The sequence below is a fragment of the Camelus ferus genome, chromosome 34 (assembly GCF_009834535.1).
Source record: "Camelus ferus isolate YT-003-E chromosome 34, BCGSAC_Cfer_1.0, whole genome shotgun sequence".
Lineage (NCBI taxonomy): Eukaryota > Metazoa > Chordata > Mammalia > Artiodactyla > Camelidae > Camelus > Camelus ferus.
In genome coordinates, this window is record NC_045729.1 from 8,444,511 (window position 1) to 8,466,345 (window position 21,835).

General features: G+C 37.9%; 1 protein-coding gene and 1 long non-coding RNA gene across 2 annotated transcripts in view; one reads left to right on the forward strand and one right to left on the reverse strand.

The window, feature by feature from the left end:
• LOC106729597 overlaps nt 1-21,020 on the forward strand; it is a 48,924-nt gene extending 27,904 nt beyond the window's left edge. Inside the window, exons 2-7 of the long non-coding RNA XR_004317185.1 lie at nt 921-988; nt 6,527-6,610; nt 14,940-14,994; nt 16,836-16,926; nt 17,705-17,835; nt 20,411-21,020. This is a non-coding gene — a long non-coding RNA (uncharacterized LOC106729597). The remainder of the gene's footprint in view (nt 1-920; nt 989-6,526; nt 6,611-14,939; nt 14,995-16,835; nt 16,927-17,704; nt 17,836-20,410) is intronic.
• Nucleotides 1-21,835, reverse strand: part of SLCO1C1 (solute carrier organic anion transporter family member 1C1) — a 50,685-nt gene that overhangs the window by 16,794 nt on the left and 12,056 nt on the right. The window contains exons 4-9 of the mRNA XM_006184523.3: nt 18,897-19,029; nt 14,134-14,258; nt 10,686-10,832; nt 9,108-9,206; nt 6,819-7,064; nt 5,699-5,863 (exon numbers count right to left, since the gene is read on the reverse strand). Coding sequence (XP_006184585.1) covers nt 5,699-5,863; nt 6,819-7,064; nt 9,108-9,206; nt 10,686-10,832; nt 14,134-14,258; nt 18,897-19,029 — 915 coding nt within the window. The remainder of the gene's footprint in view (nt 1-5,698; nt 5,864-6,818; nt 7,065-9,107; nt 9,207-10,685; nt 10,833-14,133; nt 14,259-18,896; nt 19,030-21,835) is intronic.

Here is a 21,835-nt window from a genome sequence, read left to right on the forward strand (position 1 = left end):
GGTTTGGATCTCAGTTCTACAACTTAATAGCTGTGTCAGTGCAGGTAATTCTCTGAACTTCTCTAAACCTGTCTCCTCCCATATAATATGGAACTAATAATAGTGTTGACAGGATTAAATGATATGAAAAGCACAATATTACTGGCACAAAATATCATTCAATTAAGTTATTAACATTTCTATCTATAAGATTTACAAAGAGGAAAATACTGGGATAGGGGAAGTGGAATACCTCTGTGTTAGGAAGGATGGGGAAAGAGGTTCTTTGGAAAGAGTCCATTGGTTGGACTGTAAATTGGTAAATAACTGTACAGTAAGGCAATCAGGCACTCAACGGTAAAGAACTTCTCTGTGAATTAGAATTTATGTTTCATATTATCTACTCATCTGTCACTGATGTCCACATTATCGTGTGGTTTTGAGATAACACATTTCTTTCAAATAATAAAAGGGCTGAAGTTTGTAGAAATTTTGGCCAGCAAACAAGGTTCATATATGAGCTTAAGCATTGGTAAGGTAAACAACAATTATAAGTATCCTGTCTCTGACTCACACTGCAATTTGACTGTTAAAAATTAAAAACACATCTAGTGATGATGACATGCAAACTAACATCCTTCCTTTCTTCCTTTTCTTTCTTTCTTTTTAGATTTGTATATCTAGTCTCCTAACTAAGTTTCATAGACTCTCAAATATCAAATATTTAGTGATCTTTGGCTAGCAATTACATTATTTTAAAAATGTTTTCACCATGGGTTGATAGATGATTTTTAAAAGGGCATTTTGTTTCGTCTCTTTTGAGTTGACTATACGTTAAGTTAACATTAAAATGATCACATTAGAAATCAACTCACCTTGAAGAAGGCATGATCATGAAATTAGTGAAATTTTAAAAAAATGTTTAATTTTTGCTTCTTCAGCTGAACTAAAGTTTATGAGTACAAGTGGCAGAGAATGTGTGTTGGACCCCTGAAGAGCCAAACATCAGGTGAGAGGCACCAGATTATTATTATTTATTATTATTAGACTTGAAAGTTTACTCATTTATTTATTATTGAATGAAAGATTCTTTAAATTCTGTAGTGCTTTACAATTTTAAAAAGTTTCACACAAGTGATTTCAGATAATCCCATATTAACAATTTTTTTAATCCCCTACCGCTATATTGCTCCTCTCCCCTTCCCTCTCCCCACTGGCAACCACTAGTTTGTTCTCTATATCTGTGAGTCTTCTTCCTTTTTGTTTTATTTACTAGTTTGTTGTATTTTTTTTAGATTCCACGTTCAAGTGATACACAGTATTTGTCTTTTTCTGTCTGACTTATCTCACTTAGCATAATGCCCTCCATGTCCATTCATGTTGTTGCAAATGACAATTTCATTTTTTATGGTTGAGTAATATTCCATTATGTAATATATACCATATATTCTTTATCTGTTGATGGACACTTAGTTTGCTTCCATACCTTGGCAATTATAAATAATGTTGCTGTGAACACTGGGGTGCATGTATCTTTTCAAATTTGTGGTTTTGGATTTTTTTTGGATATATACCAGAAGTGGAATTGCTGGGTCACATGGTAGAATTAATGTTAAAATGACCATACTACCCAAGGCAATCTACAGATTCAGTGCAATCTGTGTCAAAGTACCAAAGGCACTTTTCATAGAATGAGTTATTTTTTTTTTAAGAGAGATCAGATAATAGACAACACTATAATAAACCTGGTATTTCATGACTGAAGTTAATAATCGCTAATATTTTCTCCCAGTTTTTTCTGATTTTTAAAATATGGAGATATAGAAAACTGATTGTCCCTCTGTTCCAGGTTCCATTTTCCTTCCCAAGAATAAGTGCTGCCATGGATTTGCTGCACATCATTTAAATCCGTATTTTTACACACACATTCTTAGTATTTGCTTTTGAATCCCTTCTCATAGACCTGAGACTGACACAAAAGAGCACAGAGCCCTAGTCTTTCTCTCAGTTCTGTCCCCTAGAAACAGTTCATGGAAAAGAATATCTTCTGAAAACCAAGCTCTGAACTGAAACCTTCAGAAAATGTGGTTAGAAGTTTATTTTTTTTCTTAAGCACCCATCAAACTGGGGACATAAGAAATCACAGCACAGGGGGCAGAGCATAGGTCAGTGGTACAGCACGTGCCTAGTATGCACAAGGTCCTGTGTTCAATCCCCACTACTTCCATTTAAAAAAAATAATAAAATATCAACAATCCTTAAAAAAAAAAAAGAAATCATAGCACAAAATTCACCCTTTAGTCTGTAGCTACCTGCATCCTGGAGTCCAGAGACGTCGCACCACTCCATCTGGCTTGGAAGAGCCTGAGGATCAATATGCAGTGATTCTAGGGGCACTGCTCCCTCATGTGGATTGTTAAAAATCAGGAACGCCCTCTCCTGACTGACCTCTTTGCAGAGGCTTGTGCTAACTTGAAACTTCCATGAAGTTTCACATGTTCTCTTGCTTCTAGGTCTTTCCTTTCAAGATGCTTGCTGTCTGACCCAGTGACCTCCCAAATCCCCACTCCAGTCCTCATACTTTCATCTTTTAACATCTCCTTATCCTTTTGCTCTTGATCTAGGTATCATCACTTTCTCCTACATAAGTCTGTCTGACTCCCAGAGTGGGTTTGTTCTTCAGAGTTCCCTGGGCTTCCCCTGAACAGAGCATTTATCACACCCTCCACCAGCCACGTGTGCCCCCAGGGAACACATCTGACACCAGGGTGCACAGCGTGGTCATTAGAACCCCCTTCCTCCCTCAGTCAAGGCCCTTGTGGGCAGCAGCCTTGGTACCTACCGCAATTACTTATTACCTTGTTTGGATCATACCTCTCACCCTCCAATCCAACCTTCAAGGCAAGAACTGTGCTCACCATTGAATCCTGTGTTCCTTACACAGACAGTTTTCCATAAAAATGTGCATAAAACTCATTTCTCCAGAATGTCTCATTCTCCAACTTCAAGATCACTAAACGATAACATGATTCCAAAAAGATTCACAGTACTTTTCAAACATACTGTCACCTTGATTCACCCTTTCAGGTTTCCTAAAATCTATCAGCTGTCCTTGCTGGGCCAATTTGATGGCAGACTTTCTGAACACCAGATGAGATGTGCTTCTTGCCTCCAAAAGCCTCTTTTCTTTCATCTAAGGTATATTTTGAGTCATTTAAAGAGTGAAATTTCCCTCTGATTTCTTCACTGCACAGTTTTTCCACTCACACCATAAAACGTGTTGCTCTTAAAATGTTTACCATCTAAATATTTCAAATGGAAATATTAACTGCAACTTATGCTAGCCCCTGCAATTTGTTTCGATTTATTTTATATATTTTCTCTTGACTTTAATATTCATATTTACCTAAGTACCCAAGGAAAGCTAAGAGAAATTTAAAAGATTATTATTATTGTTATTGTTGTTATTATTATTATTATTATTATTATTATTATTATTATTATTATTATTATTATTATTATTATTATTTCAGCACATTTGTTCACATTAAAGACCCTTTTTTTTTGCCTCTGTCCCAAACAAGAGTTACAAGGGATGTGTAAAATGTTTTGAGATGGTCAACGCAATTACAATATAAACTGGGAACTTTGATTCATTCCCATCCAGGTGCATGAAAACCTTAGCCATTAGGATGACATAGTAATGAGTTATAGTAATAACAGTATTTTGGGATGTTTTAGAGATTTTGTCCCAGGGAAGTAAAAGTCCATGTTATATCATGGACCCTCACAATATTACCCTACTGTTAGAAGAAATAAGCATTAAAATCTGAATTTAACAGAGAAAGAAATCCAAGGAAGAATTTATATACTCATATAACCAGTTGGGTGCAGACAAAGTAGTAAAATTAGTCATCCTTCTTGGGCATAATAATAGTTAATTAACACATTCATCACCTCATAATATTATATCACCTCAACAACAAGAACAAAATTTGCACAACTCTTTTATGAAATGTTTTGGCCACATCTACCAGATCCAAATGTAGGCACTCCCTATGACCTAGCAATTCCACTCCAAGATATAGCCAAGATGAATGAGTGAATCTGCCTACCAAAATAGATGTAGAATGTTCATGGAGTGTTATTTATAGTATCCCAAAGCAGTATAGAACCCAGATGTCCGTCAACAAGAAAATGCATCAACTGTGGGGTATTCACGCCATGGGATACTGCACGGTAATGAGAAGAACAAACCATCACTACACACAATAACATGAATGAATCTTGTGGATTTCACTTCCACTGAAAAAAGCTAGAGTACAGAACTTACTCCATTTATATAAAGTTCAAAAACAGGCAAGACTGATCTATGATGGTGGAGTTCAAAATAGTTATTAGCTGGGAGAAGAATATTAGGTGGAAGAAACTTTAAGGGAGACTTCTGGGGGTACTGAAATGTGCTATATATTCTGGATAATGGTCACGATGCATATATGTATATATATATATAAACATTTATCCAGCTGACCTACACTTTTAAGGCCTGTAGACTTAACTATTGTTTGTAAGTTATATCTCAGTAAACACAAAAGAATTTAAAAATATTAAAAAGAAATGTCTCAAACTTTTATTCCTCTTCTAGTCTTAAAGTCAGTATAAAGCATTGATTGGCATGGATGGGGCATGGGGTTAAAAAAAACCCCTAAAGTATTTCTTCAGGTCAATCATTTAATAATAAACTTAAATTAACTTGAACCAATTAATGGTGAAAGTAAAACTTCAGTGGTAGCGCCTCAACATTTAGAATTTAGGGGACTAACAGTTCAAATAATCAGTCAACTAGAATTGCATCTGCTAAGTGCCCATTACCCAGGATTGTTACAGGAAAATCATACATCTAAAATATACTCAGCTGTTTCCACAGCCCCCACCACCACCCCGCCAACCTTGAGGTCTCTTTCAGAGATAGATGCATAAAGCAATTCTTTAAATATTTTAAATGAAGAAGAAATTATTTTAAACCATTGGAGTCTCCTATCATAAAGGAACATGTCCAAAGAAACAGAATATATTTTACCCTTTGAAACAGTAGCATTAAATGACATCTTCATGGACTAAAGGAGTTAATCCAGATTTTAAAGGTATACAATTGCTTGCAGGGTGATGGTTATGTATTTGTAGATTCTAGTTCTCCATTTGTTTTTTCATGCTTTTCTTTGCCCTTGAATATCTTTCTCTTTATTAGCTGTCCTGCTGTCCTAGAAACATAGCCTTTCAGAGTAATCCAAATGCCAGGAATCAGAGAAGTCTCTTAACTCTGATTTTGTAAACAAACTTTGTTTTGTAACGAACGCCTTTCAACCTGTCTGAATGCTCACTTTTTGCAATCCTAAAAACTGTTCAGGTAAAACAGCCACTGTTAGCAGGTTTTAGCTACACTTGAAAGACAAATATTCAGTAATAACCATTGACTAATTAAATGCACGTTTGCTCCACGTGGTATTCTCATGGTCACTCACCCATGGTTCTGAATAATTTTTGCTATAAACTTGTTCCACAGACTAAATACTTCACTCTGCCAGATTTTTTTTCACTCACTTTTTGAAATGCCATCAATTACCTTCAGTCTAAATATTGGAACAATTAAAATTACTAAGGGTTAGCAGGACGCCGCTGCTAGTACCTATTGGAAGGAAGGAAGGACAGAGAAGCATACCGATAACAAAGTTTGCCTCGGAGGACGACTGCCCGTACTGTTGCTCAATGTACTTTGGTTTGTATGTCACCATGCCAAACAGAGAATTGAACTGAACGGTGCTGGCACACAAATACAAGAAGTACACTGGATTTCCAAAAAGACTCTTCAGTGACGGCAGAAAATCTGTAAGACAAAAATAGCATGGAGTCATTAAAGGCAGTGTGACACTTGGCAGAAGATACAGCTGTGGCATCAGGGCTTAGAATGCTGAGTTCCGTTGCGGTAGTTCTCAGGAGCATTTAGAGCCCGGTGCACATGTGTACCATGGATAGTGAGACACTGGCACAAGTCAAGGCTGAGATCTGACAACTCGCTTATCTAAATTAGATTAGATCGGTCATATGGGACCAGATTCCTCTGACGTGGGTTAAATACACAAGTCATAGCCAAGACATCCACGACTTCAATTTTCTTGTCTCTCTCCTTCAAACTTGGGTCGTGGGTACAGAGAAAGAAATAGGAAAGGTATTTCCAGTTAATTATTGTAAGAAATGAACTTTGGGATTCTCCCTTCTTCCTTTTACCCAGCCAAACAGAAACGAGAAGATTTTTATAAATGTAAATGTTGCTGGGCCAATTGAAAGGGATCAGTTTTTCTCATGGCCACCCAGTTCCTCGTGGAGGGAATTCACTGGAAAACGTCTGACCTTTTGCCCCACACCACACTCACTCCTTTGGTCACTGGTGGGACACATGCCCAGATACACGTTTCTCAAGTGGGTGGATCTCATCTGTTAAAAGACCACAAGCCCTGAAGAGTCACTCTTTCCTTTTCTGTCCACCCAGGCTAACGCGAAGCAGCCCTTGCAGGTAGGGGCCGTTGCAACGTCTATACTGAGAGACGTCAGAGTGGAGACATCAACAAGTAAGGTACCAAGGCTTTGTGGTCAATTTCTTCAATCAGTTTTCCAGTAATAAAGCTGATTTTTAAATAACCTTCATTTCTGCTTCCTGTACGGTTTCTCTTTGTTTTTTTCCTGAACACTCGAAGAGGAGAAAGAGGTATTATTTATAGTTTCCCTGTAATTTTCAGCAGGAAAATCGAACGTGCTTCAAAATCAAGGAGAATCTGGCTCACCTCTTGCCATTTCCATTATTTTTGCTTTTCCTCCAAGAGGTGTTCGGCAGTCTGTGTGATCGTCCATAATAAACTTAGACTTCTCAGAGGAGGAATTGGAATGTTCTCTGCTTCGGGGTCTCGGTAGACTCTTTGGTAAACACCAGAAGGGCACAGCTGCAAGAAGACTTACGGTCCCTGCTATTAGATAACCAAGCCACCAGGCACCTACCCACTGGGGATCCTTTGGGGTAATGGTTATATGGTCTGAAAAAGAGAGAGGGTGGCCAGAGAGCATGCACAGAGAAGTTAATGTATTGAAATAAGCCTCTTTAAAAAAAAAATCCTAAAGCTAATATTAGCTCTATCACATCATAAAAAGACCTAATAATTCATACACAACATTTTTGAATCTGAACATTGTTACTATCTTGCTTTTTGAAGGGAAAGGGGTGTTTTCAGAGCCCGATGCTGTCTTTTGTTCCTTAGATGAAAAGTTTAATAGAGTCTACATACCAAAACGGGTCTCACTCTGCTCTGGGTTCTGCAGAGGGACCCCTGGACCCACAACAGGAGAAAAGCAACATGTAAGGGAGAGTTATGAGGGCTTCAGACCTTCTGCCAGCTACCCAGCAGGATTACCACTCTCACCTGATTTACATGCAGAATATCCGTCTAAGATTTTACTGGAAGGAAAAGTTATTCCCTACAACCTCTGGCCCAAAACTAGTCTGAACCACTGAGAAGGTTTTGTATTACATGATGGTTAGTAATGCTTCAGAGCTATTCTAGGTCTGAAGCAAGATTTGTATATGTAAATAAAACATCAATATCTATTCATCATAAAACTTTATTTTTTAATTTTTATTTTTTATTGATATATAGTTGATTCACAGTTTCAGGTATACAGCAAAGTGATTCACTTATACAGACATATATATAGATATATATTTATCTATTCTTTTTTTAGATTCTTTTCCATTATAGGTTATTACAAGATACTGAATACAGTTCCCTGTGCTATATAGTAGGTCTTTATTGTTTATTTTGTATATAGTAGTGTATATCTATTAATCCCACATTCCAAAAGACTTTATTTTTGATACCATTTCTTATTTGACTAAAAGTTAAGTATTGACAAAGTTTCTAAAATCAAATCAAGTGTGTTTTTTTTTTCAATATAAGAACCTATGAAACATACTATTATCCTCTCCCTCCACCTCACTCTATGAGAATCCTTTGACAGTTAGTCAATTGCTACCACATTATACTCAGTAAAATGTTTATACTAGTTTGTCACTGCATGTTCATTGCTTCCCCTTAACGGTTTTCCTCTGTACCACTCATCACACCTACACTTTCTTATCTGTATCAGTCTCCATGACCATATTTTAAACTTCATGAAGTCAAGGAACTCAACTATTTTGCTCACTGTGGTAGAATATCACCTGGGGTAAAACAGAAGTAAAATAAAACTTTGGGGGAGGGGGTAATAAATGAATAAATAGAATTTGGGGAATGCATTATTCCAGTTTATCTGATGAAAAAAAGAAAACTAGCCCAAGCTTTGCATTCTATTTTAATACACAATAATCATTTATAACACAGACTGATGAAAATGCAATTCCAGAATTGTTAAAAATGAAAGTTGTTTTCTTGCTTCTGTTTTCTTGGATTTCTTAAACAAACAAACAAAAAAAACAGATGAATACTCTCTGTGTCTAGGGCCTGCATCTTAAAAGGAAAGAAGCAAATTAATAGTTATGGAAAGATGAGGTCCTGCATTCATCTCCTCCCCTAAAGCATTCCCCTGAAAGGAAGGTTCATCTCACTATAATACGCCTTCAACTAAAAAAAGTTTGTACATTAAAGAAGGGAATTTTAGTTGCCGGAAGACTTTCAGTCCTTGGCCTTACTGGCAAGTCCATGAATATGTTATCAATTAACGTAACTGTAACAAATGTTGATGTACTTGAAACCAACAAGAGCCGACAAGTAGCCACAGTTGTTAGTCTTCACTGTGTTGGAATGCGTTTGAACTGGGAAACCAGAAGTGGAAAATGATACATCTGAATAACAAACCATGGGTCATCCAGTTCTGATCACCACCTATTTTTCCAGTTTTCCTATTCCATTTATTAGTGTGTGTGGTGATTAGATAGGTAGTAAGTTTTCCATGGATTATTTTCATTCTGTGAAAGGCTACCATCCTGTCATTTTATGAAAGGCAACTTGATATTTTCGACACCAGCCCCATTAAAAAATTACAGGAATTAGAATAAACGAATAAATAGAAATAAACTCCCTTGCCTAGATTTACAAAGCCAATGTCAACATACAGCTTGGCACATAACGAGCCTAACAGGAAGCCAAAGATTGGTCCTATAATTGCAACCGTCTGCACACACCCTGCACCAAAAAATAAAGAAGAGAGTACCATTTCTTTGCTTTTGTAAATTAATACATTTTTAAGCAAGAAATATGCGTGAGATCCAGCTAGTAGCTGAAAATATGTCATCGACGTTTCACTTAAATGTGCTTAATTTGTCCATTTTTCAACCTCATTGAATCCAGAAATAAGTCCTTCTCAGTGTTGGAAGAAGAATGAACATTTTTAAGGTGTCAATTAACTCTAGTAAGAAAATGACACTAAGACTCTGAAGAAGTTAATTTCCCCCAAAGGAGCAAAAACTTACTGCCTCGGATTAGATTTCCCCCAGTGATAAAAATCTGAATTATACTACTGTGACAGTCTTTCAAAAACCTTTTGTGGTCAGTTAAGCATAAGACTTGTTTTGACATGAAAATTGATTTCTTCCACCTTAATGAAAAAGAACGTGCATTCAGAGTTTCCATGGGACCATCTGTGAGAGCAGTAACTACGTGGCCAGCCAAGGATCTACACTTGGGAGAGGGAGAGGGGAGAGGGGAGAGATGCGCTCCGGGATGCACAGGAGCAGCCTGGGCAGCTTAAACAGGCAAGTGGGGCAGGTGTCCTAAATGACACTGTTTCTAGTAACCAGAAAGGTTGCTCTTTCTGGCAAAGTAGCTCCCATTTGTCTTTTATTTCACCACAGAGCTTAATACACACATATCACTGGGAGATTAATTTAAATTAACTGGAGGAGTAGACAGCAGTTATCAGATCCTTTCAGAACAGAAGAGAGGGTGAAGAGTGGACAGGCACTGAGCTCCTGGACAGGACGGGGACACCCCAACCCCTGCGTGCATCTCCGGGTTGCCACCTTTCCTCCCATCTCCAGAGTGATTGCCTAGAATGTGTGATGGAATTTCTTTTCCAGTTCCAGGTATTGGTCTATGCTGAAATTTTCCGTTAGAACGGGTGCTTTGTTTTTAACCACAGCATGCTTGGCTGTCATCAGAGCCCTGTGGAGTCCTGTGTGAATAGCCAGGGCAGAACTATACAGTGACCCTAGCTACACCCCACTCAGTAAACTGAAATCTTGTCCTGTTTCTGAGGGTGAGGCCCTCAAAAGATCAGAACCCCAAGAAGTCAAGACTGTTGTGTGAAACCGAGAACAAATTTAGCTTCCAGGATACAAGAGGCACTCAATAAATGCTGCTTCGATTCATCTGGATTTGGAGTTTGCCTTTGCTGTATTTTGGGTTTTGTGATTTTTAGCTGCTAATCCATCCACTGGGACCTGTTCCAGACATGGGGTTAGCTCAGGCCTTGTTCTGGTCCTTCTTAGGTCTCCATGAAGATACGTGTACAGGGTCGTACATCACTGCCGCTGAGCTCACAGGTGAACTGAATAAAGAAGTTGGAGATGAAGTATGAAACCTTCCACACCCTATGAAGTTGAGAATGGAATTGAGAAAACCAGGCACCCTGCTTCCCAAGAAGATGGATGAGGTGCACATTACCAATATAGAAAGCCGCATTGTCCTCACTGGCAAAATCATCAAGGTAGGCGATGCCGAGAGGCTGAATGGGAGTTTCCCCAATTCCACGAAGAAGGTTCCCCAGGAAGACATAAACCCACATGGAGGAGCTGCTGTCAATTTCACACTCTTGAAGGGAAAGCAAACAAGAGGATTGAAATTAGATCACTGTCGACATTAAACAGTTATTCTGCATGTCTACACGTTGTCCTAAAGGTGCGTTAAAATGCAGAAGTTGGCAATCGATGTAATTTGATAGGAGTTTGAGCCAGATTGGAAAATGTTTTGTAACTCCAGTATTTTCAGCACAGTAAATCCTGCAGAGCCTCTGACCAAGGAACTCGACTTCTCCTCATACCTGTTCCCCACTTCTTTTCTCTCTTCTTTTTATTTCATGTTTATAATAAATTCTTTGAATTCTTCCCCCCCCCCCCCATAACATTCAATATCCTGTCTGGGACAAAACACAAAATTTTGAACCAAGGCTTTAAAATCTTTAAACTTTTCTATTTTGCAACATTTGGAATTTTGTTGCTGACCAAGTTTTATCTGAAATTCAAAATTTTATATGAGTGATAACTTCAAATTTGAGCCACATTGCCCACAGTTACAATTGTTTGATAGTGAATGGTCATTTTGAAGACTCCTGTTTCAGAGCAAATTCATATAAAAATGTAAAACCCTGTGTGCTTCGGTTGCAGAACTATTCTGACAAAAAGAACCTTCAACAGTATTTTTAGAGTGGCATTCAAAGTTAACAATTTTACAATGCTGTCCCAAAAGTCGTGTCTTAATATGATCATGTGAAGTAGAATAATTGCTCCCATATCATCAATTAAATATATTTTGAAGAATTTAGTGACTTTAATACAAGTGAGAATATTAACACCCTCCAAAGATCACCACTTCCAAATGCTCCCTTTCTGCCAGACGCTGGGCTAAGTGGTTTGCAGACATTGGTCAACTGAATTCTCCTAGTGACCCTATGAGGTAGGAGTTGTTTTCTCCTTTAGTGACCTTGAAAGTAATCTTTGAAGGTAAAGGATGGGTTATGAAGAACTGGGGTGATGTTTTTGTGTAGCTGAATCAGACTTGGTGACAGAAAACACTACTGTTGCTTTTAATTTTGATTCTGCCTCTCCTAGGACTGTAGCCAAGGAGCTAGGGATTTTTCACGTATCTTCCCTGGATTTCTATTCCACCCCCCAAAATATAGTGGGAATTCCTTTTCCAAAACTTGATTCCAACATCAATTCCAGCCCTAACACTTGCAAGATCTAACTAAGCTTGTTAGTAGAGGAGTCTTGTAGGTAAGTGTAGACACTTATATCTGTTCTTTCAATGTAGGGGTCACATGTCACTATTGAACTTAATTAATTAAAATTACATAAAATTAAAATTAGTTTTCTCATTCACACTGGCTATATTCCCAGTACTTCATTGTTACATGCAGCCAGTGGCTACTGTACTGAACAGAACATTTCCATCATCAGAGAAGTTCAGTGGACAGCTCTGCTCTAGATGGTTGTGGGGGAAATCAGGTTTCTGTGCCAAGCATTTTCAAGAAGAGTCCTCTGTTTACCCCGCTGTCACTGTTAGGATGAGCCTCGTGTCCACTGTTTAATGTCTGTGACTTTAAGGGTGCAGGGCCTCATGTGAAGGAAAAACAGAGGATTGAGTTGTGAGTCTTATACTCTGTACCTGCCTAATAACGTGTCTCCTTACATAAAAAAAATTGCATTCCTCAACTCTAAACCCTCCATTTCTCTTTTTACCATTAAAGGTTTAAATATTTCCTAATTAGTTGTATTATTGTTGATAGCATGTCTCTTCCCTGATGGGCAAAACCAAAACCAACATAAAACACCTTCAATGACTGTACATTGTGCACGGATGAAAGTCCATATCCTTTAGCTCATGCCCTTGCCTCCTTACGTGGACCTGAATGGAGTTTACTCTCCATTATATTCTGACATAAACAAGCCCTCTGTTCTCATCCATTGATTTATGTCTGTCCTCCTGAAGGTATCACCTTCTTTCACACTTGCGTTTTCTTCTGGAATTCTCTTTCTTCTTTTCATACAGCAGGACAGTAAATATTTCATATGCTTTACAACCTCCCCACTTTCTCCCCTCATATGTCTTTTAATCCCCTGGCCCTTCCCTTCATTCAAAGAGCCAGACCTCTTCACTGACCAGGAAAAGACATCTCCAAAGAAAGCATGAATGAGGACATAGGGGAGTGAAAAGGTTTCATGGTGTAGATAAATGATTTGGCTGGCTAGCAGGTGTATCAAATGAAAGGCATCCACACTGCCTATATGGAAATATTCCCCAGGCTAGGAGTAGGGGGTGAGATGGTGGAGGCGGGAGGAAGTGCTGAGCGTTTTGATGCTAAAGGGTTACGGAGAGAAGGGATTTGAGTGCCAGCCAGTGCAGCATCCTGGGGACATGGAAAACCCCTGTGCATAGATTCGTGGATTGCATGAGTGAGGAGAACCTGTACCACCGTGGTCAGGTAGAGCCCAGGGAGGTAGAAGACCCCAGATCGGGGATGGCTGCACCATGTACTAAGCACGCCTGCCTCTGTCTTTTCCCAGGGTTTTCAGTGCCTGGAGTGACTCAGAAGAGACCATTCCCACAGCCCCTCGGTGGCTCACATGCAGCGCTGCTGTGCAGTGTGTGTCAGCATGTGGAGCTCCGGACAGTCTCACCAGATTCCCCACATCCTATCTCATGTGGAAAGTAGAATTATTTCCATGTTTCCAAGGCCACTTTGGCATCAGAGAGAGCTGCTGTGCTGAAGAGGACATGAACGTGGACATAAGATGACCCCAAGATGACATGTATGACCCAACACTGTGACCAGAGGGATTTTAGATATTTCGTCTGACCGAGGACTGATAACACCAAGACCTCCCCGTCCCCCAGTTTTCCCCTTTACTGTTATGTAAGCTCCCCAGAATGTAAGCAACCCCTGGGAAAATGGGTAGAGGTTAGGGACAAACTGGCTGAGATTACGTTTTTACCATTCTGGCAAAAAGGGGCCGAACGCGGAAATTAAACTGAGTTTGGGAGGGAAAATATTTTTTCTTTTATATCTGAGCAACGGACTGAGACTTGTACAAGCTGAACTAGTTTTTCCCTGTTTCACAGTCCACCTTATTTGGAACCACTGGAAGCTTTTGTCAGTCACCAGCACTTAATGCCCCATCTTTCCATAAAATTTGATTGTCTGCATATTTTCTTAGGATCTCATCATATACTACCGTATATTCTGGGAATTTTTTTTTCACACTCGAACATCTCATCTTATGTAGTTAAAGCTTTTGACAGCAAAAATCACATAGATCTCTTTTATTCATACGAAAGCTCCAATAAAGTCTTTAAAAAGAGCTGGCTTAGTCAAGTAAAAAAATAATCATCTTACCATTACTTCTTTTGGATTGTGGTTTTTCCATAACTGAGATTGGTAATTGACTGTTGGACTCCAGGAGACATGGAGAGATGCTGAGAGTGGAATTAGAGGAGAGAGAATGCCTTTCATATCTGTACCTGGATTAAAAAAAAAAAGTGTTTCCTTTACTACAGGCTCATTTAACATCATACTAAAAACATGCTATGTATACTGCTTAGCTCACGAGGGGACCTGTTTGAGTTTACAGCTCTTCCCGAATCTGAAACACTCAACCAAACCAGCGTTTAACAATAGTTTGGTTCACAGGTATTACACCATATCTGAACCAATTACCCAGCATTACGAAAGAAAGTAAAAGTAAGAATTATTTAGAGAGGCTCATTTTAATATAAAATAATGACTACAAATTATCTACTCCTATGGGGAAAAAATACCCAACACTTAATAAAATCATGATTATCTCTAAGCCAGAGGAAAAGCAATAACTTGACAACTACGGCCATTGGCACACTTCAGTTCAAGTCGTAAATTTAGTAGAACAATTGCAATATTGACTCCAGAGAACTGATGACGATACATGAGCTTTCAGAACCATTTATCCAGGTGGTAGCCTTTCCCTCTACAGTTTATTAATCTGGCGCCAAGTTATTTCCAATTCTACCCTTGCCTCTGTTTATCAGGTTATAGTGGCGGCTGGGTTGGAGAGCCAATGCTGGGTAGTAGGACTGGGGTTATTCTATCTACAGTGCCGCGGTGCCATACTCCCTCTCAAATCATCCTTCGGGAGCTAATTTCTCTGCTCTTCTTGTACCCTCCAGGGTAGAGGTACCCAACAAAGGGACATCACATCACCTTGACTCTCCTTTTGTTCAGGTACTTTGGGATTAAAGGCTAATAATTATAGTAATGTTTGAAATACGTTCATAGTAAAAACCTATTCAGCATGGTAAGGACAAGATACATGGAGTCATTAACATATTCAGGTTGATAAATGGGTTAGCTTATATCAGTTTTGCATAACCTATGCCTCCATGGGTCTATGAACCCCATGGTAAAAGTAAGACTATTTTTGTAATGCATGTGAATATTTAAGGGAAGGTGTTCATAGTTTTTGTCACTTCTATCAAATGGGTCCTTGATGAAAATTAAGAGTCACTTAATGAGGATGACCATTTTTTAATTCTTAGGTACAGAGAACATTTAGCATTAAAATCATGGTAAATATAATTTTCCTTAATATAATTCCAGAGATACCAGGGACTATTGTAACACCGAAAGGCTCTTACAATGAGTGTCGATAGTGATTATGTCATATTTCAAAGTGTTTTAATTATTTGAGTCCTTCTCAGTTTAATCTATCATAAGGCAATTACTGCAAGCACAATTGAGATTTTGCATAAACAGAATTTTATGTAAGGGCCACCTTTTTCACTAGTTACGATATGTGACACCCTGGAAAAATCAATTAACCTTTTCCAGTTTCAGTGTTCTTAGTTGTAAAATGGAGACTGTAGCTGTGTTCTGGGTCTATTTAGGCTCTGTCGGATAAGGAGACAAGGAAGGGACTAAACAGGGGACCAGTGGTGGAAACGCTTTTAAATCAGGGATTTTCGTTCTGACCTGGCTTCCAACACAGAGTGACGCACTCTTGATTGTAATGCGTGAAGTTTATATCAGCCCCCTAAATAGTCTCTCTGCTTTTAAATTTGCCCCACCAGAGTTATTTTTCCAAGCAATAGTCAGAGTGTCCCTTTAAAAATCTGTCAGATCATGCCATTCTGCTCAAAATTCTCCTCTGGCTTCCCATGCCATTCTGAGAAGGAAAGGTCCTTGCCATTATTTGTGACCTTTCTACCAGAAGTGTGGTCTGCAGACCAGCAGCAGCAGCTGAACCTCAAACCCCACCCCAGAGCTACTGAATCAGAATCATATACGTTGCCAGGAGCCTCAGGTGGTTCACATGTCCATCACAGTTTGAGAAACACCTTGACATCTCCTCCTTACCCCTCACACTCCTGCCACGCTCATCCATCCCTGCAGTTCACCCCGTGCCCACATCCGCCCTGCTGCAGGAACACTGCATTCACTGTCCATTTAGCCTAGAGTCTTCTTCCCGAGTCTGGATGGCTCTCCCCGCATCTCCTTCAGCCTTTCCCAAATGTCATCATCTCAGCGATCCACCCCCTGACAACCCTACTTTAAACTGTATTCCCCTCTCAACACGCATGCACTCTTATGTGACTTCCCTGGGTTATTTTTCTCTGTAGCACTTCACATCACACTGGATCTTGCATACTATAGCATTATTTATCTGTTTATTTATTGTGTATCTCCTCCTGATAGGATCCTTCCGAGCAGAGATTTTTGTCACTACTCCATCCCCATTACCTAGAACAATGATCCATATATATTTATTAAATTCATAAGTCAGAGGAACTAACACACATAAAGCTGAACACAGTCTGTTGGGGGTAGGCCCTCAATAATTGGTATCTATAAGTAATATTATGTTTTGCTGGACCTGAAGGGTATTTCTGCAGGTAGACAAAGTGTAGTCATCTTTGAGAGAACAGAAATTACGTTTTGGACAAGTATCCAGTTAGTGACTAATGCTACAAAAGGTTAAAAAGAAGTTATTTTTTTTATTTTATTTTTAAAATACTTTTTTATTTATTTGCACATGAATTTTTATTGATAATTTTGTTTTATTACAGAGAACTCATAGGCTTTTAGTTACGTTTTCTGAGTATGAAGCTGGGCAGTATCCTCAGTAGACAGCAAACTTCATGAGGGCAAGTATTATGTGTGCGTATTTTTGTATTATTTCGTTTTGGGTTTTCCCCATTACGTGGCACAGTACCAAGCAAATGGCAGACACTGAATAATAAATGAACAAATATATCTTTCAACATATAAAATGTGGTCAATAAGAATCTGTCTTTGTTTGACATCCTTTGTCAGCACTAGCCTGGCTGGCTTCTCTTAGATATAATTCTCCTTCTGATTTTCTTGTATTAGTATGTTTGTCATTAACTTAAAATAAGACTATTATTAATCTGAATGCAACATCTTTAAGACAACTTATTTCTGGTCTCTGGTTAAAACCAGGTGGCTTATTTATCTGAGGAGGATGTGATAACAATACACAACAAGAAAAACACAGCTACTAGTTAGGTCAGGAAACTTGGTCACCATTTCACCTGTGTCACATCATTTAGTATTTGCAACAGCATTACAAGCTAAGTATTCTTTTCAATATCTATAATACCTATTTTAAGATGCATAAACTGAGGCCTAGGAAGGTTAGGTACCATGATCAAGGTCACATAGAAGATCCACCCCAGAATGAGTTGGGTCAGTGGTCAAGGATTTATCTATCCTCTGTAACTACTTTCAAATTTTTAAATTTTTTTAGTAGTGGAACTTTTTTCCCCTTCTGAGTAAACTGTTGCATGGGGGCTCAGTGATTGGAACAGATAACACAGCTATGGGTCAGGGAGGGGTTAGGTGGACTGGAGACCCATTTCCTCAGCCTTCTCCTTTGCCTCCTCCTTGCCCACTGGCCCCATATACACCTTTGTAGAACCTCAATGATCAAGAAAACTGCCCCATGGAAAGGAGGCCAGATGGATGTCCAAAGAGCATGCAGAAGTCCTGAAGCTACAGATCCCTCTCCAAGTGAAGACAAAGGAGCCAGAGAAACCATCCAAACAGGTAGGAGAGGCCTTACACAGAGGATTCTGTGATCTTTATAGATTGGACACAGAAGTCAAAATCAGGCTATTTTTATATAAAGTAACCTGGGAATCCAAAAGGAAGTTTGGACCAGATCATTTCTAAGTCTCTCTAGTTCTAAAATGTCATGATATGGTGGTCTAGAGTGGGCAATCATCCAAGTATTACTTGCCATATAATTTTCTAAAATATTCTCTGTCTTCAAAATCTCATGGTAGTCACTTCACTCAGTGGGCAATAAGTAATCACAGAGAAGAGAGGCAACGGTAATATGTGCAAAGAACTCAAAGTACTTGTTTTAGGATTCCGGTTCTATGATTACAGAACACCTAAACTTGAGAAGGTCACCAGACTCTCTAAGTCATTGTCCTTAGCTCTAAAATAAAAAAGATAAACTATGCTTTCCTCAATTACAGGTTTTTGTAAAGGTGAAATGATATGACAAATATGGAAGCCTTTGGAACGACTAAACTTGTATGCAAGTACTAACAGAATTACTATCAAAAGTAAACTCCAGGGTTAAGGAATACAAATACTCATCTTCTATGGAGAAAATTCTATGAGAAAATATTTGGACATTGAATAGTTACTTCAGTTGGTTAAATGTCCCTCAGTCAGAGATCTGCTAGTCAGTTATACCATGGTCCTGCATATTGTCTGTGGCATTCATTCATTACCCATTGGACACTCATTCGACATTTACCACACAATATATTGTTTTCTTTTTACTTATATACTTTGCCTCCACAGCTAAATGAAAACATTTGAATGAAGACACGTTAGTGAACATTTCTGTTTAATTTTGTTGACATCAATACATAGTAGTATATCAAAAAAGTATTTTATAGATTATGAAATTATAAGTAAAATTGTAAGCATTTTGAAATTTTGCCCAAAGTGGTTGGAAATAAAAGTAAGATACAAATTGTCATGGTTTAAGCAAGGAGTTATTTTCTTAACTGTAAATAATTAATTGTAATCATCAAAAGGAAGACATGCAGTTGGTTAAAGCAAGAAAAAGGTGTTTGCTTTAGACTTACCTCTCCATGAAGAACTGAGGCATTGCAATGAGCAGTGTTCCAACTCCCATGATCAGGCACCCTGCTCCAATTATTTTTGGCCTGTGAAGTTTGGCTCCAAAGTAGCTAACAAATGTAATAACTAAGAGATTCCCTTTGGGGAAAAGAATAAAATATTCATAAGTTAGAGAACTTAGAAATAAGTCATCAGAGTAACTAAATGAACAAATGCCTGTAGAAGGTCTGGCAACATTCTGTTTTTGACTAAGCCGTCTCCAACATCTTCCACATCATTTGTCTTTCTTTCCTTTAATCTGAGATGGCTGTTGAAACTATCTTTAGATTCGTTACTTCAATCATCTCATTCCTTCATCAAAATATTTTCATAACCAACACTTCTACCTTATTTTCATCCAGCTTAATTGTCTGTCCTTTTAAAGTGGTTTATCAGTAAATCAAGTAATAGAAGGCTTTCTTTAGTTGCTCTCTTAAATTTTCCCTGGTGATTTTGAAGTGAATTTTATTACTGTTTCTTCACTTGTTAACATTTTCTATTAAAACTTTTACTAGTTTCCCATTTGCTCTTGACATACATTATATACTCTTGCTTTAGCTGACATTCCTGAAAGAAAAAATAAAATGAACACAACTGTGCCTCACTTCAAATGAAATCAAATTATGAAAAACATGTTTATATGCTTTTTACAAAAATATGACTCAAAATAGAAATAAAAATTATTCCACATAACTTCAGAAATATATCAGTTTTATATAACCCTCAATGTATGCCTCTATTTTATAAAATAGAAAATCTGTATAAAATATGACCATCTCTTTTTTAAAAAAATAAAGAATATTTTTTCTGAAGGTGGGACTTAGGTCCTCCTAAAATATCTCTAGTGAAGGAAGGATGTGATAAATTTTAGCTGATGGTGATGATAACTGATAAAACATATAAAAAAATAAAGAATATTTTTTCTGAAGGTGGGACTTAGGTCCTCCTAAAATATCTCTAGTGAAGGAAGGATGTGATAAATTTTAGCTGATGGTGATGATAACTGATAAAACATACTTTAGGAAGGATGTTCTCATGCTTTGCTGTGCACAAAAATTGCTGGAAAGGGATGGTGAGGGAAATAGAAATATTAAAAATGCAGAATCTTGGCAGCTCCTAACAGTTTATGATTCCATGGATGGGGAGGTGCATGGGGAGCAGGCCAAGAAATCTGCATTTTTAATACCAGCTTAAATATGCTGATGGAGATGGTTCCTGGAACATGCTTTGATAAACACTGTTTAGGGTCTTAGATTTAAAGGGGCTTTAAAGTTTTAGATATTTGCATTTGGAATATTTAGTTTTTAAGAACTGCAGTGCTAGCTGGAGTAAAACCTAGCAATTCTCCAGCAATTGATTGTGATGGCTGTTGGGTGGCCTCGCTTTGAAGTTCTCGATGTTTCCAATTTTCCAGAAAGAGTGAGTTTCCTTACATCTGTAAGCAATCATCTAATTTACTACTGTTTGTTCACATTGCCAGCTTTCGTCATGTGCGAAAAGAACAGCCTCGAGGACAATCATGACAGTGAGAAAAGTAGCTTGCTCCAGGCTACAGTGGCTCCAGGCTCTGTGGCTCCAAGAAGAATTAAACGTTTTTCAGTTTTCAGATTAAACAAAGACCTAACTGAGTGTGCGATTCCTCATTTAACATTAAGAAATTCTGTTATCATATCATATTGATAATTATGTCTATAGTTTTGCTGATCTGTCACAGTAAATCAACCAAACTAAAGTGAAAGCTGACTTTCAATTTATAGGTAATGTGTCCTTCCCCCGCCCCACTGCACCATCACCTTCCCTCCCCAACTCCCGGGCCACCAACACCTCACAGCAAAGAACTCACGTTTACAGACTAATTCTGTGTTACATTAGTGGGTTTGCCAAACAGTACATGATACCGTTTTAGTGTCAGTGATATCTACACAAGTTTTTGCCTCCTTTGCTTAGTATCCTTTCTTCTGAATTCTCAGAAGGTATACCTAGAAAATAAGTGGTGATGAGTAATGTAAAAAACCAAATTGGGCATCAAAATTCTTTCACATCTACTGTCACTAATTTCTGGAAAAGACAATAGGTCCAGAGAGTTTTACAAATACGTTTTCTCTCTCTCTCCCCAAACACCCCCCCACCCCAGTACTTCAGGTAATGGAAAAGAAAGCTACACAGCTCTTGCTATAAGAGTAATATGCCCTTGAAACCAAGCTAGACAAGGACAATGAAAGGAAAGATCAAATGCAGTTCATTCTAGAAGTGCAAAGGTACTACCAAAAAAATCTATTAATTAAAGCTCTATATTAAGTAATGGAAGGAGAAGAATTCCATGATTGTCTTAAGAGATGTGGTAAAACCATTCGATATAATTAACCACTCATTTGTGATAAGAAAAAAAATTTTGAAAAAATCAGCTTTTAAAGTGTTTTCTATCAAAACCATACAGCACACATATTGTTTAGTGGTGAAGTTTTAAAAGTATTTTCATTAAGGTCAGAAGTGAGAGGAGGATGTCCTCTGTCACTGCTTCTATTCAACATAATTCTGAGGCCAAGAACAAGAAATGACAAATCTAAGAATTGAAAAGAATTGTACAAAATTGTCTTCTGTATCAGACAATATGATTGTTCGTAAAACTCTACAGCATCTAAAAACGATTAATTAAAATTAACATAAGTTCACTAGATTGCTGCTTACATATTTATACTGTTTCAGTGTTCCAGGAATTAATAAAAGGAAATGTAATTAAAAAGTTCTTTTCAAAATAGCAATATAACTTTATATATGTCGGAATACATCTAACAAAAGATTAGTAGTTTATTTATAGTTCATAAATATAATATTGAAAGCTATAAAAAAGGGCTGAATAAATGGAGAGATATACCATATTTATGGATGGAAAGACTCACTAATG